Source organism: Streptopelia decaocto (assembly GCF_964273445.1).
Source record: "Streptopelia decaocto genome assembly, chromosome: 25".
Taxonomy (NCBI): domain Eukaryota; kingdom Metazoa; phylum Chordata; class Aves; order Columbiformes; family Columbidae; genus Streptopelia; species Streptopelia decaocto.
The window spans coordinates 3,471,059-3,488,366 of record NC_138680.1 but is presented as its reverse complement, the minus strand read 5'-3'; the positions used below and the strand labels follow the sequence as shown (position 1 = coordinate 3,488,366).

At 67.9% G+C, this 17,308-nt stretch overlaps 2 protein-coding genes across 4 annotated transcripts; both read left to right on the top strand.

Annotated features, from left to right (window-relative positions):
• The first annotated feature begins 1,469 nt into the window (after positions 1-1,469).
• On the top strand, positions 1,470-8,747 carry SORBS3 (sorbin and SH3 domain containing 3). The gene is made up of 20 exons (XM_082072608.1): positions 1,470-1,549; positions 2,065-2,158; positions 3,331-3,465; positions 3,578-3,683; positions 3,781-4,004; positions 4,076-4,139; positions 4,210-4,345; positions 4,438-4,531; positions 4,608-4,649; positions 4,753-4,839; positions 5,477-5,532; positions 6,381-6,505; positions 6,576-6,655; positions 6,725-6,771; positions 6,882-6,996; positions 7,074-7,199; positions 7,282-7,695; positions 7,786-7,865; positions 7,948-8,054; positions 8,141-8,747. Exons 3-20 carry the CDS (start codon positions 3,367-3,369, stop codon positions 8,200-8,202), a joined length of 2,064 nt encoding a protein of 687 aa, XP_081928734.1. The 5' UTR covers positions 1,470-1,549; positions 2,065-2,158; positions 3,331-3,366; the 3' UTR covers positions 8,203-8,747.
• Positions 8,748-9,214: 467 nt separating this feature from the next.
• Positions 9,215-15,586, top strand: PDLIM2 (PDZ and LIM domain 2). 3 transcript variants are annotated; one of them, XM_082072614.1, is made up of 10 exons: positions 9,215-9,708; positions 11,050-11,156; positions 11,614-11,765; positions 12,097-12,166; positions 12,250-12,332; positions 12,408-12,453; positions 14,121-14,275; positions 14,560-14,705; positions 14,783-14,888; positions 15,007-15,586. In XM_082072614.1, exons 1-10 carry the CDS (start codon positions 9,351-9,353, stop codon positions 15,191-15,193), a joined length of 1,410 nt encoding a protein of 469 aa, XP_081928740.1. In that variant the 5' UTR covers positions 9,215-9,350; the 3' UTR covers positions 15,194-15,586. The 3 variants fall into 3 exon arrangements, with proteins under 3 accessions (XP_081928740.1, XP_081928739.1, XP_081928741.1); XM_082072613.1 differs by having other exon boundaries at positions 14,118-14,275; XM_082072615.1 differs by lacking the exon at positions 9,215-9,708 and adding an exon at positions 9,895-10,002 and having other exon boundaries at positions 14,118-14,275.
• The last annotated feature ends 1,722 nt before the right edge of the window (positions 15,587-17,308 follow it).

The following is a 17,308-nucleotide window of genomic DNA, read 5'->3' as shown; positions in this document are numbered from 1 at the left end:
ATCACCGCGTCGTTGTGTTTCAAAGGTGGATACAAACAAAACTGGTCGCTCCCCCTTTTACAAGGAATCCCAGTGGAAAGATGAGGCTCTGGGGAGATTCCAGCTGGACACAAGAAGGAAACTTCTCAGATGGGAAAAGCCCCTGGAATCATCTCCCCGGGGAAGCAGTGGATTCCCCAGCACTGCGCAGTTTTAAGTTTAAGCTGGACAAACTGCTGGGCCAGCTCTTCTAGGCCGGGCTTTTGCCAAGACAGGCTGAACCAGGTGATCTTTGGTGTCCCTTAAACCCGCTCCTCTGCCATTTGCCATCTCCTGCTCCTCACCAGGCGTGGCCGCGGTGTCACAACTGTCCCCAACCGCCGGAAGCGACCGGGGACGGGATCCAGCTCTCCCACCCTTTTCCTGGGTGTTCGCACCAAACAGCGGGGTCCCCCGCATCGCTGCCCAACCCGGGGGTCCCCAACCCTCGCCATGGGCGCGGGCACCGGTGTTGGCGCCGGGGGGCTCTGGCGTCGGCGTCCCCGGCCGTGGAGCATCGCGGGGCCGTGCCGCGCTCCCGCTGGCATCGCCGCGCTGAGCAAACAGGAAACACTCGCCCTTTGTTAGTCCCGTCCCAGGCTGTGCGCTAAGTGTTTATCTGCGAGGAGGAGGCCGGGGCTGGGAGGCAGGGCCGGCACTGGGGCTGCTGCCCGGCGAGGGGACAGCGCATGGGGACACGGAGGTGAGCCCGGGCCTGGAGCGGGGGGAGCTGACACCGGGGGTGGGGTGCAGGGGCTGGGGTCCCCAATTGCGGTTCCTGTCCCTAATTTCAGTTCTTGTCCCCAACTCCAGCTCCTGTCCCCAACCCTGGCTCTTGTCCCTGATCCCAGCTTCTGTCCCCATCCCAGCTCCTGTCCCCAGTCCCAGCTCCTGTCCCCAGTCCCAGTTTCTGTCCCTAGTCCCAGCTTCTGTCCCTAATTCCAGCTCCTGTCCCAAGTCCCAGCTGCTGTCCCCAATCCCAGCTGCTGTCCCCAATCCCAGCTCCTGTCCCCAGTCCCAGCTCCTGTCCCCAGCCCTGGTTCCTGTCCCCAAACTCAGCTCCTAGCTCCAGTCCTGGCTCCTGTCCCCAATTCCACCTCCTGTCCCCAACCCAGCTCCTGTCCCCTGTCTCAGCCTCTGTCCCCAACCTGCTTCCTCCCCGCGGTGTCCCCAGCTTGCACCAGTGGCTGTTGCACGGGCGCTGTGTCCCCCAGGGCTGTGACAGCGGGTAGCACACCTGCTCCTGTCCCCTTTGTCCCCCGGGTGCAGCATCGCGGCCGGGCAGGACTGGTGCCATCGTCCCCCTGGTCCCCAGCAGCCGCCCTGGCGGGGGCCGGGTGGCTTGGTGGGGGACCGAGGGATGACGGCTGGTGGCAGCTGGCACTGAAGCCACCGTCCTGCATGGGGACAGAGCCCCGGGCTCACGTGGCAGCGCGTGGGACAGAGGAAGGGCCGTTTCGGGGCTGTCAGCAGTTTCGGGGAGCGGCGAGAAGGAAGCGGTGGCAGCCGGGACACGGGCGCTGCCGAGGGGGTGAGGTGGGATTTTGGGGTGTTAACAGGGGGTCCCCAATGCCCAGCCCCCTGGGGGTGGATGCATTGGGGGGGTTGGAGAAGATGAAGGGTTATGTGTTGGAAAGCAGGTGGCAGTGGGGACAGGGACTCTGCTTTCACTGTGCCCCCCTATTCCAGGGTTTGAGGGGCTGCGGGAGCGCGGAGCTCCAACCTCCACCGGGTGCTTCCCCAAAACCCCCCGGCTCCATCCCGGCGGGGGTTGGCGGCACCGGGCTCACCCCGTTTCGTAAGCGGGCCGGGGGGGCCGGGAACGCGTGCGCGGGGCGTGGGATGAGTTCAGCCCCTTGGCTCCGTTCCCTGGATCCCGTTCCTGGAAATGTCACTGGAACCTCTGAATGGGCCGGCCCCGCTCCAGAGCGGGGAGCGCTGGGGGGACACGCGGGTCCCCACCGCCGGGGAGGGCGGCGGGTGATGCTGCTGGGGGGGTTTCACCCGTGATGTGCTGAGTCCCCCGTTCTCCGTCCCCCCGTGAAGTTTGCGCCGTGTATTTTTCCTCCGTCCCGCTCCCCGCGGGGCTCCCCGAGCCCCCGGTGCTGCCCGGGGACCCCCGGTTGTCACCACCCAGGAGGTAAGAGCTGAATGGGGGGCGGTGAGGAGGGGCTGAGCCGTGGGGACCCGCTCCCCAAAGGGGGGGCAGTTTGTGGGAGCAGGATGGGGCTGAGCCCCATGGGGCTGTGTTGGGAACGGAGTGTTTGGGGTGCTCTGGGGGGTGGGAGGCTGCACCCCGCTTTCTGTGCCCTGGGGCAAGTCGTCCCCGAGGCCTCAGTTTCCCCGCGGTGGTGATAATAGTTAATTACAGCATGCGGGCTGCGGAGCCCCTGGTGGGGTTGGGGACAAGCAGCTGAGGGGTCCCCAGCCCACTGTGCCCTGTGTGTGACACCAGGACAGTGTGACCCCAGCAGCCCCCCAGGAGCACCGGCTGCCCTGTTTGAGGAGGGGTCTGTGCCCTGCAGGGCTGGGAAACCTCCCCTGTGCCCCCCCGAGTCCCATGGGCGCTGCCCCGGTGGGGATGGCGATGCCGGGGGATGAGCACGGACACGCGTGTTCCCCGGTGGTCCCCGGGGGCTGCGCTTGCCCCCGCGGCCGTCCCACCCCCATGTCACCCTGCGATGGTGTCAGGAGCCACTCCGGGGGTCCCGTCCCCCCCGCTGCCCCCCACCCTGGCACCCGCTGACTCAGGGTGCGGGCGGTGCCGCGCTCGGCCGCGCGTTCCCGACGCCTCCTCTCCCCTCCTTCCCCTCTCCCTTCCCTGTTTGCGCTGCAGGGCGGGGGAAATTCTTCTGCCTTTTCGTGTTTCTGGGCCCTGGCAGCTCTCCCGGAGCCGGCGCCGCTGCCGCCACATGCCCGGGCGGGAGGGCACCGGCGCCGGCCGCGTCCCGCCGGGATGCCGGAGCGATGGGCACGGCGGCGGGGCCACCGCCATGCCCCGTCCTGCGCTGTTTTCTCTCCAAAGAGCACCCGGGGGGGCTGGACCCATCGGTGCTGCAGAGACAGGGTGGGGATTGGGGCTGGGAGTCCGGATCTGCCAGGAGAAGCCGTGCCAGGGCTGTTTCTGGCTGGGAATGGACGCTTTCCCCGGCACCAAGCCGGGGAGGGTGACACAATGGTTGTCACCCCATGGCAGTGTCCCCTGTGCTCTGAATAACAGGGGACAACCTGACAATGGGGATGGGGCTTTGGGAGCCCCCAGGTCTCTAGCAAAGCCGTAAGACCCACTGTAAGCAGCCACTTTCCCCACAGGGCACGGGCAGCCCCGGGGCAGCATCCCGGCACCTCATGGCCATGGCGGGCCGGCTGCTGCCCCCCGACACCGGCCAGGACGTCCCCCCCTTCCACCCACCACCCTGGGTGCCCCTGCAGCACACGGCGACACGGGTGAGTGGGGCCGGGGGCCGCTGTGTTCCTGGGGGGTTTGGGGACCCCTGTCACCTCCATCCTGCCGGCACCGCCGCGTTGCCCCCACACCAGCCCCCTCCTTGTGCCGCAGGTGCCCGTCATCCGCCACCGCGGCTCCAACACGCTGAATTTCGACTTCCACGACACAGTGACCCGTGGAACAGCTGAGAGTGGCCAAGTGCCCCCCAGGAGCTCAGGTACCTGCTCTGAGCATCCCTGGGGACACCCTCGCGGGATCCCCTGAGTGATGCTCAGCGGAGGACAAGGACTCACTCTCGCCCACCTTGTCCCCAGCAAACGAGTGGTACCAGACCTGGCCGGCCAAGGAGGCAAAGACACCGAGCGCCCCGGTGTCCCTCAGCCCCATGCCCGGCCCTGGGGCCACCCCTGCTTGTCCCCGGCCACCGGGCTGGTCGGCCACCTGGACCAAGGACGGCAAGCGGCGGGAGAGGCGCTGGGTGAAGTACGACGGCATCGGGCCGGTGGACGAGACGGGGATGCCCATCGCCTCGCGCTCGGTGAGCTGGGGACACGGGGCTGGGGTTACCCCCAGATGTCACCCCCTCACCACCCCGCCGTGTCCCCGCAGAGCGTTGACCGTCCCCGCGACTGGTACCGCAGCATGTTCCGGCAGATCCACCGCAAGCTGCCGGGTGAGTCACGGCGCTGTGGCGCAGCACGGTGTGGTTCGGCGCCCGCTCACCTCCTCCTCCGTCCCTGCAGAGCCAGACTGGGATCCCCATCACTGCCCCACGGGGAAACTTGTCCCCTCGCCCACCGCGGTGCCTCCGTCCCCCCCAAAGCCACAGAGGAAAGGGGTGCTCACCAAGCCCCCCAGCATGCCCAATGGGCTGGACTGGTGAGTGTGGCACAGGGTGGCATTTCAAGGGCGACCCGTCCCCTTGTTGGGTGCCCACAGAGCGGGGCTGAGCTCCTCCCGGATCCCCACAGGACCAGCTGGGGTGACACCGGTGCCACCACGGAGCCCGGCAGCATTTTTGACTACGAACCGGGAAAATCCTCGGCACAGGAGCAGCCGCGGCAGGTGGGCAGCTAAGGAACAGAGGGATGATGTGGGCGCTGCGGTGGGCGCACACCTAACCAGCCCCTTGTCTTTCCAGCCCCCAACAGCGGTGCCGCCGGCGCGGGCTCAGCCCATCGAGGTAAAATGGGGGTGGCAGTGGGGGTCCCGGTGCTGGTGCCACCACAACACGGGGTGCAGGCAGTGCCAGCCTTGCCCCCCACAACCCCATCCTGCCCGCGCAGGTGCTGCTGGAGCGGGAGCTGGAGCAGCTCAGCGAGGAGCTGGACAAGGACATGAAGGCCATGGAGACGCGCCGGCATCCCTGCAAGGTACCCCAGTCCTGCTGCCCCTCATCCTGCCCGGGGCTGGGTGGCACCAAAGGGACGTGCAGGGCTGAGGGCGTGAGCATCCGGCTCTGTGTGTGCATCCAGCTGTGCGCCCGGCCTTGCGTGTGCAAGGCTGGAACGTGTGCGTGTGGCAGGATGTGTGCACAGCTGGATGCACGCACAGCTGGATGCAGGCATGGTTGGCTACATGCATTGGATCTCGGGAACAACTTCTTCCCCAAAGGGCTGTGGGGCATTGAACAGGCTGCCCAGGGCAGTGCTGGAGTCACCATCCCTGGAGGGTTGGACAGACGGACATGAGGTTCTCAGGGACGTGGGGCAGTGCTGGGGTGGGGTAACGCTTGGATTCGATCTTAAAGGTCTATTCCAACCAAAACGATTCTGTGATTCTATGCACGGCTGGATGCCCGCACAGCTGGATGCCCGCACAGCCTGCCGGTGGCATGCAGCCGTGGCCGTGGCCTTGACCGCGGCCGTGGGGCGCTAGGACCCTGCCTCTCCGCGCCGTCCGTCCGTCCGTCCGGCGGTTATTGGCGCTGGACTCCTTGGCTTCCCGCGGAGACTCAGCCTCTCGGATGATTAATTTTTCTCTCCCACCCCCTCCCGCTCCCCTCGGCAGAGCTCGGCGGCTGCTCCCACCGCTCGCTCCCCTGCTCCGGCCTCCCCGGCGGCTCGGTGAGTACGGCGGCTGCTCCCCCCGCGCCCCCAGCCCCACATCCCACCGCCCCAGGCCCCGCTCGGTGTGGGGGGGCAGCGGCGGGATGGGGCCCCACTGCAGGGACGGGCAGGCGGGATCGTCCCTCTAACGTCCCGGCTGCCGCGCTGGGGTGGGGGTCCCCATGCATCCCCCCTGCGGACCCCCCCGGACCCCCTCGCGGGCCACCTCGTCCCCACCACGCCCTGTGACGGGGGGGGACCCGGCGCCGGGCGGGCTGCCCGATGGGTGGGACGGGGCTGGTCTTGTCCCCCGTGCGGGGACACGGTGTCCCGGGTTTGGCTCGGTCCCGGGGGAGGTGACAGCGGCTGCATTCCCAGTGCTGTGTCCCCATGTCCCTGCTGCCACCAGCACAGGGAGGCGGCACCTGTGCCTTGGGGCGTCCCCAGGTCCCCGTGCCCTCCCCCGGCAGCGGGAGGAAAACAAACAAACAAGGGCTCTGCTTCTTGTAGGACCTACCCTAACCCACCCAAGCGGGCGGGTGGGGTTGGCTGCCCCTCTGCCCACCCCCCATTCGGGGCTGGAGGACAATTTGGGCTCTTTAAGCCCCCCCGGGAGCGGGGTTATCCATTAGCCAGGCCCCCGCTCGGTGCTCGCCTGCTCTCGCTTCCTGCTCCGCGGCAGCCGGGACGCGCCGGGAAACTTTGGCCCCGTCCCGCCCGGCTGAGCCCGGGACAGACCCGGGCGGGACACAGCCGGGAGGGCCCGGGGGTCCCGGTCCCCGGGACTCGGGGGCAGCGGGGTTGGGAGCGGGGAGGGCAGGGCGAGCGTGGCAGCGGCGCTGGGCTGAGCCACTGTCACCCCGCAGGACGCCTCCGTCACCCCGCCGGCTGCAGAGCCCCCCCGGCACCCACCGCCCACCCGCCAGCCCCAGCATGGAGCGGGGGGCGCTGGGGCTGGCCAGCGACCGGAGCCGGGTGGCCCCTGGCAGAGGTGAGACCCCCCCAAACCGTGCCACCCCCTGCACCCCCTCCTGCGGCCCAGTGACCCCCCCTCTTTGCAGACACCCTCAGGCCAGGGACCCTCCCCAGCCTGTCCGACATAGGGGACCCCGCGGAGGCCGTCAGGAGGGAGGAGAAGAAGGTGAGGCCGGGATGGGGGTGGTCCGGGATGGGGGGGAATCCCCCCATAACCGCTCCTCTCCCTCCCCAGATGAAAGCCGCCCGCCTCAAGTTTGACTTCCAAGCCGAGTCACCCAAGTAAGTGACGGTGATGCTGAGGGTCCCCACTGTGTCCCCGCAGTCCCTTGGGTGGTGGATGGCGACCCAGGATGTGTGGTGGGGCTGGGGACATGTCGGTGTCCCCCCAGGGAGCTGACGCTGCAGAAGGGGGACATCGTCTACATCCACAAGGAGGTGGACAGGAACTGGCTGGAGGGCGAGCACCACGGCCGCGTGGGCATCTTCCCCTCCAACTACGTGGAGGTGAGCCCAGAGGATGGAGAGGAGGTGGCCAGGCTTGGAGAGCCCTGCGCTGACTGTCACCTGTGTCCCCAACCCAGATCCTGCCCCCCACGGAGGTGCCCAAGCCCATCAAGGCGCCCACCATCCAGGTGCTGGAGTACGGGGAGGCCCTGGCGCTCTACAACTTTCGCGGGGAGCTGCCCGTCGAGCTCTCCTTCCGCAAGGTACCGCCGTGCCGTGCCACGCTGTGCCACCCCGTGCCATTTCATGCCGTGCCGTGCTAACCCCTTCTCGTCCCATCGCCAGGGCGAGCGGGTCTGCCTGGTGCGGCGGGTGGATGAGAACTGGTACGAGGGGCGCATCTCCGGCACCAGCCGGCAGGGCATCTTCCCCGCCACCTACGTGCAGGTGCTGAAGGAGCCGCGGGTCAAAGCCACCGCCGAGGACTTCCCCCCGTCACCCGCCTCCTCCAGCCCCCGCTTCCCAGCTGGGTCCCCGTCCCTGCAGCGCTCAGCGGCTCCCCGGGGTCCCCCGCTTTCCACCAGCTCCCCGCAGGCAGCGGAGCGGGGTCCTGGTGATGCCGTCCCATCCTCACCCCGCCAGCTCGGCTTCGCCTTCCCCGCATCCCCAAAGCTGCCCAATGCTGGCACCCCAAACCCCTCGCCAGCCCCCCCACACCCTGTGGCCGCCCATCCCCAGGCGTCCTGGCGCCCAGAGCAGGTGAGAGACCCCCATTAGCCCCCCATTGTGTCCCAGCACTGCTGGGGATGCAGGTGCTGCCCCTAATGCTGCATCGTCTCCCCGCTGCAGAGCGCAGCCCCCGGGGCACCCACCAGCGCCCGTCCCGAGCCCGCCCCATCCTACAACGGCTCCGAAATCCAGTGGACCCCGTAAGTAGGGCCGGGAGTGACACGGTGGCTCGGTGTCCCCGCGTGGGACCCGTGGCAGCTCTGGCCGCGCCGTGTCTCGCAGGTACCGGGCGCTCTACCAGTACCGGCCCCAAAACGCCGACGAGCTGGAGCTGCTGGAGGGGGACCGGGTGGATGTCATGCAGCAGTGTGACGACGGCTGGTTCGTAGGTGCGTAGCCACCAGGATGGGGACGTGGACAGGGACAGGATGGCACCGTGGCCCCTCACCATCTCTCTTTTCCTTTGCCCGCCAAGGCGTGTCCAGGAGGACGCAGAAATTCGGCACTTTCCCCGGCAATTATGTGGCACCGGTGTGACCAAGAAGAGGAGCCTGGTGGGAAGCCCGGGGCTGGGGGCTCCCCGATGTCCCACCTCGGTCGCCCTGCGTCCCCACTGCGTCCCCGCCGTGTCTCCCCATGGGGACAAAGTGCCTCCAGCTCCCTCCTGCCCCTATGGGGCTGCCTCTAACAGGGACCAAACCCCCTACGCGGGGGTGTCCCCCACCCCAGTGCCTTAATCTGACCCCTCCTCACCCCTCCCCAGTGCCTTATCACCCCCGTCCCAGTGGCTGTACCTCTCTGGCTGGTGCTGGGGGAATCTGTGACGGCTGTGACCCGAGATGCTGGCCTGGGACCGCGCCATGTGCCCGCGAGTCGCGTTTGCTGCTTGTCCGTCATTAAAGCTCAGCTCAGCCCGCGCCAAGGCCCAGCTTAGGGGTGCCGGGACGGGGTGGGGGGAGTTGGCAGGATGATGCCCATGGAGACGTGGGGCAGGGCCCTGTGGGACAGTGTGTGGGGCTGCGGTGGTCCCCGTGGGGTTGTGGTGCTGCGTGATGTGGGGCCGCAGCGCTGCGCAGGGTTGCAGCGCTGCATGGGCCTGCAACAGTGCAGGGGGTCTGCAAGGGGGCACGTGGAGCTGCAGCGGTGCTTGTGGGCTTACAAGGGGGCGTGTGGGGCTGCAATGTTGCATGCGGGGGTTTGCACAGGTACGTGTGAGGTTGCAAGGGGGCATGCAGACCTGCAACAGTGCGCTTGGAGGGTTGCAATGGCGCGTGTGGCGCTGCAATGGTGCCCATGGAGGGTTGCAGTGGTGCATATGGGGATGCAGGGGAACATGTGGGGCTGCAACAGAGCATGTTGGGGTTTGCAGCGGTGCATTTAATTTTGCAAGGGAGCATGTGTGGTTGCAACAGAGCATGTCGGGGTTTGCAGCGGTGCATTTAATTTTACAGAGGAGAATGTGGGGCTGCAACAGTGCATGTAGGGGTTTGCAGTAGTGCATTTAATTTTACAAGGGAGCATGTGGGGCTGCAACGGTGCCCGTGGGAGGTTGCAGTGGTGCATATGGGGATGCAGGGGAGCGTGTGGGGCTGGAATAGTGCATGTAGGGGTTTGCAGCAGTGCATTTAATTTTGCAGGGGAGCATGTGGGGCTGCAACGGTGCCCGTGGGGGGTTGCAGTGATGCATGCAGGGCTGCACAGCGCTATGGCGGTGCATGGGGCTGATGCTGCGCGGGATGCGACGCCGTGTGGGGTGTGATGTTCCGAGGGGCAGCGATGCTGGGTGGGGCCGCGTCGCATCCCCCCAGCCCCCGGGCAGCCCCCCAGGGCACCTCCCGCTCCCTGTGCCCTGTTCTCCCCTCCAGCCCCGCTCCGTGCGCCCCGTCGGGGCGGCCGTGCCCGCAGACGGCGCTGCCGAGCTGCCTCCCGCCCGGCCCGGCCCCGTCGGGCTCCGCCGGCCCCTTCCGAGGAGGCGGGACCCGGGACGCGGGGCCGCGCTCGGCTCCGCAGCCCCACGGGGCCGCCCGGCTCGGCCGCCCGCCGGTGAGTGCGGCCGGGGGGGGACGGGACACAGAACGGGGGGCGCTGGCCCCGGGGTGCTGCGGGGTGTCCGTCCGTCGGGGGCGCAGCTCTCGGGGGGTGTCGCTCTGCCGGGAAGGGGAGGGTGCGGGCGGGGTGTCCCGCAGGTGTGTCCCCGCGTCCCCTGCGCCTCCCGGCATCGCCTGTCACCGCTGTCACGGCTCGGGGCGGGGGGGCCAGGCGGCACTGCCAACCGCCGCGGCCACAACAGCATCGCTGTGTGTCGGGACATGGAGCCTGGAGCGAGCGGGGACCGAGGTGGGGTGCAGGGGATGGATGGGGCGCAGGGGATGGAGGGAGAGTGCAGGGGACAGATTAGGGGTGCAGGGGATGAAGGAGAAGAGCGGGGAACAGAGGAGGGGTACGGGAGACAGGGGGGTGCAGGAACAGAGGAGGGCTGTGGGAACTGGACGAGGGACGCAGAACTTTTAGGGGGTCTGGTGAGCGTGCCCAGCGGGTGTTGGGGTCCCCGGGGTGACAGACCTCGCTGCCCGGGGATGCTGAGTGGGGCCGGGCACTGGGAGGGGGTTTGGGGTTTCCTCCCGCCGCTGCGAAGCCCAGCCCAGGAAATTCTTCCGGGCAGCCTCTCAAGCCCCTCTTTGTGCGTTTGGGATGTTTAAAATGCCTTCCCCAGCGGTTGCGGACGGGGCGCCCGGCTCCCGCGGCCACCCCAGGGCTGTGCCGGTGGGACGGGGCTGGGGGGGAGCAGGGAGCCTGAGCTGACGTTTAGGGGGGCTGCCCATTCCCATGGATCCCACTGACGGTTACGGTGCTTGCTGGGGCGCCTTGGGGACCCTGTGCCACCCTGGGGGACCCTCAGCATCCTTTCCCGGTGCGGGTGTGCGGTGAGCAGCAGGATCCGTCCCTCGCTGGCTGCTGGCTGCCCTCGCAGCCGCATCGTCCCCTCCAAACCCCACTGGCTTGGCCCTGCCGTGCCACAAACTGCCGAGCTGGCACCCATTTCCTGCCTTGCGCAAGGGACAGCGGGGTGACCTCGCCTGCCCCGTCCCACCGCCTGCACCAACGCAGCCAGCAGTGGGTCCCCTTGTGTCCCCCAGAGCGGGGAAGCCACCAGCCCCAGCTGGGGACAGCAGGGCGGCAAGAGGAAGCAGCGGTGGCTGCCGGCACCTTGTGACAGCACAGGGACATGGGTCCCCTCCCCGGAAGGAAGGCGCTGCCGCTCTCTGTCACCCCGTGTTTGGGACCCTCGGGGTGTGGGGCTGGGGGGTGCGACTGGGCTGTGTCTCCCGGAGGAGCAGAGGGCACCCCGGGATTTCCCAACACCGCCACTCCCTGCCTGCCCAGAGCCGCCCGCTGCCATGCCGGTGACAGTGACCTTGGCCGGCCCAGCCCCTTGGGGCTTCCGCATCACCGGGGGAAGAGACTTCGGGAAACCCATCACTGTGTCCAAGGTAGGAGCTCCCTCGCCCCGGGGAGGGCTGACGGGGTGGGTGCCGTGCCGGGCTGCTCCGGGGAGCGGATCCGGTTGGGTGGCCTTGATCCTGCTCCGTGGGATCGGCCCCACGGCGGGTGACAGCGCAGGGATCGTGTCACCCCTGGGCTGGGCAGGTCTGCGCTGAGTTTCCACCTCTTGTTGCCATGGCCTTGGTCCCCCCTCGCTGGCATTGTTTTGGCAGGGCCGTAGGGACCCCAGTGGGTGGGAGCATCCCGGTGGGGTGCGATTTGGGGACCACCGCAGAGCTGGTGGTCCCCAGCTTTGTGCAGGGACATTGCCATGACAAGGGCTCCATGCTGCAATTAAAAGCTGCTTCCCACCGGTGTGCTGAGGGACGGCTGGCGGGGGTCTTGCTGCCCCCAGCACCTCTGAGATGACACCAGGGCTGTCCCCATGTCCTCTTCTCCGTGGAGGTGACAGAACACGGGAAGGCAGCCGCGGGTGACCTGCGTCCAGGGGACATCATCACCGCCATCAATGGGGAGAGCACGGCCGAGATGCTGAACGTGGAGGCGCAGAACAAGATCAAGCAGAGCCCAGGGCAGCTCCAGCTGCAGGTGGAGAGGTGGGTGCTGTGATGGGGGGAGACAGCAGCCTGGACGCCGGGGTCCCCAGCCCCAGGGAAACAAAGTCCTCGCGTGGGCTGGAATCCCCAGCCACGGGTTGTTTTTCCCCTCTGGCTACTCTTGGGGCTGCGCCATCCCCGCGGGAGCCTGTCCCGGCTCTGTAATTAAAGAGTCAGGCGGTAATGAGGCCAGGCAGCCCTGGCAGCCGTTACCTGGCCAACTGGTCCCAGTTGGGGGCCTGGGGCCTCTCACGCCCTCCCGGGGCCGCTGTGCCATGGAGCGCACGCTCCTGGGGCAGATGCAAGACCCCCCATCTCCCTTGGTCCCCAGGTCCCTGATGCCACCTCCCAGCCACACCAACGGGGACACCTCACCGGACAGGCTGGCCACGCGCTTCCAGGTGAGCCCCGGGCAGCCCCTGCACCCCCTGACCCCCCACCCAGGGCCGATTTCAGCTGCTGGTGTCTCCCCCTCCCTCCCCAGGACACGGTGCGGATGCAGGAGATCCAGGGCACCCTGAGAGCATCCTACTCCAGCCCCACATCCCTCAGCCCCCCAACCCACAGGTAAGGCTGGACCTGGCTTTGGGGGGACGGGCAGGAGTCTGGGACCCTCCTGATGGCTCCGTCCTCTCCCCCCAGCTCGCAGCCCCTGGAAGAGGAGCTCACCAGTCCCAGCCTTCCCCAGGTGAGCTGGGAGCCGGGGGGGCTGTGTGGGGCCAGGCAGAGATGCTGGGGGTGGCATCTGCGGACCCTCAGCTCTGCAGCCCCAAAACCTCTCCCCTCGCAACCCCAGACTCTCACCCTTTGCAGCCCCAAACTCTCACCCTTTGCAGTCCCAAACTCTCACCCTTTGTGGCCCCAAACCATCACCATTTGCAGCCCCAAACCATCGCCATTTGCCACCCCAAACCATCGCCATTTGCCACCCCAAACCATCACCATTTGCAGCCCCATCGCATCCCCCTTTGCAGCCCCAATGCCACATTACCCCCCCAGCCCCGTTCTGCCTCGGGGACAGTGTCTGCTGTGCCACTGATGCCACCACCGGTGCCAGCGCCACCACCCACCGCGCTGGCAGCGCCCCCGGGCACCGGCAAACCTGCCCGGGGATGTTTCGCTGGCTCCTACCCGGCACCTCTTGGCAATGGCGCCAGCCTGGGGAGGCCAAACCAGTTTGGGGAGACCCAGCCCAGCTCCCAGGAGCCCGGGGGACTGGGGCGTTGGCAGGGCAGGGACCCACAGACCCGGCGCACCCCCGGCAGTGCCCGCAGCGGGATGCCCGGGGGCCAGGATGCCTCCCCCGCCACCCGGACCGGTCCTGGGGTGCCCGTGGCCCCCCCATCCCTCCCCGCCGCGGTTTCGGGCGGCTGCTGTGCCCCACGGGGCAGCCGCTGGCTCCGGGGTTGGCGTCTCCCTCTTCTCCTCCCTCCCATCTTTCTTTTTTCTTGTTTTTCAAGCCCAAATCGGGAAGCGCGGTGGCCCTGGACGCCGCCCTTCCCAGCTGCCTTTGGCCGCGGCCCCGGCCGCCCCTTGGCTCCTCTGGCCGCCCGCTCCCCCCTTCCTCCCCAAGCCCTTTATTTGCTTTGGTGCCAGCCCCGGAGGGTCCCTCCCTGCCCCAGACCCCCCCGCTGTGGGGCTGTGTGGGGTGCTGTGCCCAAAACCCCTGCCCAAAGCGGGGGCGAGGGGAAGGGCTGCCCTTGGACCATGCTTTTTATCGCATCTCAGGGCGGGTTGGTGCTGGTGGGGACAAGGCCAAGGCTCCCAGCTCCACCCGTGCCTAATTTTAGCTCATTCCTCGCCTGTTTGTGACCCCGCAGAGCCCTGGCGATGCCCTTCCCCTTCCCCTTCTCCCTCTCTGCGGGGGCTTCTTGTCCCCGTCCCCCTCCCCAGCCTCCCGCCGGGGTTTGCATCTGCTTGGCGGCTGCTCCCGAGAACATCGGCTTCCACTTAGCCCGGGTTTTGTCTTTCCTGCCTCTCTTAAGCAGGAGCAGATGTCGGGGAGGGGATGGGTGCAGGCGCTGGGTTACGGACATGGGGAGCATTGGGGGGGCTGCCCCTGGCCCTCCATGGGGTCCCACTGGCCCCAGTACCGGAGAGGAGGAGAAGCAGCCACCCTGGAGCATCCCTGCATCCCTCAGCTGAGCACCCACCCCCCCGGGGGAACAGGGCTTGGGAAAAGCTCAGGGTGTCCCTGGGGTGCCCAGAAAGACGAGGGGGGGGGGTCTGCAGATGCCTTTCCCTGTGCTGTGCCTGGGAGATGCCACCCTCACCCCCAGGTTTGGGACACACCGGGGGGGCTGCTGCAGCCCCCTTGCCACCCCAGGGCACCCAGCACCTCTCTCCCTCCAGCAGGAGCGAGGAAGCCCGATCCATCAGAACAGCCCCCCGGGGTCAGTCCTGCCTCCACCCCCCCGCCCACCCTCGCCGGGGTTCGGGGCCCCCCCAGACCCCTGGGAGATGTGCAGAGAGCGGCGCCGCTCGTCACCCTGTCCCAGCCCCTGCAACAGGTACAGAGCATGCTCAGGGCTATGGGGGGGGGACACACAGAGGTGGGGAAGCCCCCAGCCCTGTGCATCCATCCCTGGGGTGCACGCTGGGTGCTGCCGAGCCGAGGGAACCCATGCAAAGAGTTAACCCACCTGCCAGGCAGGGAGGGACGTGGGAGGGCCGGGCAGGCTGGGGCAGCTCCCCAGGGCGGAGGGAGCAGGTGGCGGGGTGCAGCCTGGTGGACCCAGGCGTCCGGGTGCTGGGAACCCCCCCTTTTACCTCCCCCGGGGGTGCCGTCCCACAGCCTGGGCTCAGAACCGGCCATGAGGCGCTTGGAGGAGGATTCGGAGGTTTACAAGATGCTGCAGGAGAACCGGGAGCTGCGGGCGGCCCCGCGACAGTCCAGCACCTTCCGCCTGCTGCAGGAGGCTCTGGAGGACGAGGGCGGAGGTGAGGGGGGGGACAGGGGACAATGGACGCTCTGGTGGGGTGGGTGGCAGGTCCCTGATGGCTTTGTGTCCCCACAGCTGGCCCCGCAGCCCCCTTCCCCAGCCGGCTCTCGCCCAGCGCCCGCAAGCCCGTGGCCGGTGTCCAGAAGCTGCACGTCTGCGAGAAATGCACCAGCACCATTGCGTAAGTGGGGTTCCCTGGGCAGGATCTGTCCCTGCCAGCACTTCCAGCAGGGCCAAAATGAAAGGGGGACCCCGGTGGGGGACACGGGCTGCCCCGCTGATGTCCCCGTCTCCCGCAGGACGCAGGCGGTGCGGATCCAGGACGGGCGGTACCGGCACCCATCCTGCTACGCCTGTGCCGACTGCGGCCTCAACCTGAAGATGCGGGGACACTTCTGGGTGGGTGACGAGCTGTACTGCGAGAAGCACGCCCGCCTGCGCTACCAGGGGGGGCCCAGCACCCCCGCTGTGTCCCAGCACTCCTGAGCCCCAGGCACTGGCATGGTGCAATGGGGAGCTCGCCGCCTGCATCCCCCTGTCCTGGGGAGCAGAACATACCCCGTCCCCCCCTGGGATGCCCCACCAGCCCTATTGGTAGGGTGGGGGTCTGCAGTGGGGGGGTGAGGGCATCCCCAGTTGACCCCCAGCTGCCCCCCTTTGCCCGAGCGAGTGAGATGAGCTGGATCACTTCTCAGCCTGGGCTGAAGCAGCAGAATGTGCCCAGGGACACAGCGGGGACACTGAGGGGGGGTCGCACAGGGACGCTTGAGCACTTAGGTACCGGAGAGGGGGCTGGCACCGCTTTGTGCACGGACTGCAAAGGGCTTCTCCGAGGTATTAAACCAGATCTCTATATAAATATAATATATATTTGCTCCACTCCCGTGTCTGGTCTGTGCAGGGTGGGGGAAACAGGGCCAGGGTGCAGGCAGAGACCCCAGACCCCCCATCCCTGCTCCCTGCACCCATAGCTGCGGTGGGGAGCAGGGAGCAACCCCCCCACCCTGGGGAGGATCCAGGCCCTCGCCCCCCTCCCGGGAAGGTCAGGGCTGAACTGCCCCCTCCCTGCTCCGGGTGTCCCTGGGAGGTGTCAGGGCTTTATTGCGGGTTGTTTAACCCGGGGCCTTTGTCCTGTGGGGGCCCAGGTGGGCTCTTATCGCTGCTCTCCGCCCTCCCGTGCCTGTTTGCACGGAGATGGGCTTTGCTGTTATCGCGGCTTTGCTGTTATCAGCCGCTCCCCGCCCAGCCTGGGGGGTCACCGGCCCCTTCCCACCTCCCCAGCCGGGTGCCCACGGCCCCAACCGGGTCCCCTGCCCTCTCTCTGCTGGGGGACACTGCATCTCCCTGGGTCTCCATGGTGTCCCCATGCAAGCACCGAATTCCCGCAGCCCCCCAGGAGCGATCACCTTTTGCTGCCGCACTTGTGTGTGTCTCGGGGGGGTCTCTCGGGCAGGCAGGCTCAGCCCCCCACCTTCAGCGCTATTAGGACACGGTGGCTTTAATGAAGCATCCCCAGGGAGGGAGGGACGGGGATGGTCCCGCCCGCCCCTCCTGCGCTCACAAGAAAAGAGGAATAAACGCTTCTGCTGGGGGTACCGGGGGTCGGGACCCACCCCCCCCAGAGTGGCACCGCCCAGCCCCACCCCGCCCCACCCTGCCCCACCCAACCCCGCCCAACCCCGCCCCTCCGCCCCTCCGCCCCTCCGCCCTGCCCCATAAAGCGGCGGAGGAGCCGCGGGGCTGCTCCGCCCTGGCCGGCTCCTGGTGTCCCCTCCCCGGCTCCCGGTGTCCCCCCGCCCGGGGATGTTGCGTCGCCGCGGAGCTTTCAGCGTGGAGCCGCTCCGCGGTGAGTCGGTGGTCCCGGGGGGTTTTGAGAGAGACCCCCGAGCAGCTTGGGGGGGGGTAGGATTGGGGGTGTCCCTGCAGCCCTCAGCCTGCTGAAGGGGATCCTCAGGGATCCCTGCTTTGGGGAGCTGTGCTGTAGATGAGCCCTGGGGGTCTCTAGACCCCCAGTTTGTGTTCCCACTGCTGGGAGGGGCTCAGGGTGCTGATTGTGCTGGGAATTCAAACCAGGTTTTGCCTTCCAGTGTTTGGGCTGATGAGCCTGAGTGTGCACTGGGGTCACGGCCACTGGGTCCCTGTATGCAGCGTGGGGGGCCCAAAAACCCATTGGCCGTCACTATGTGCCCCCCAGCTCAGGCTGTGCTGGGACCCCCTCCGGCAGCAAAGCCTGGGGGACACTGGGGGTCTGAGCTGGAGCTGTAGACATGAGGGACCCCATAGCAGCTCCCACAGGGGATGTTTTTGCTCTCCTGGTGATGGGGATCCCCCTGTGCCCCTCTCACCCTACAGGTGCCCCCCACCCTGGTGGGGCTCCAAGCCCCATTGAAACCCCAGGGATAGGGAGGAAAGCAGCCCCCCCCAGCATGTGGGGCCGTCCCATACAGCCCTTGCAGCCCATGGAAATTCGGTGTGTGGGCGCAGGGCAGCCGGCGGTGCCGGGGCGGAGGGGCCCCCCCACGGCATTGCTGGGATTCATGCGGCCTCTGAACGGTGGGATTGTCCCCTGGGTGCTTGTGGCCTCCAGCACCAGCCTCGCCA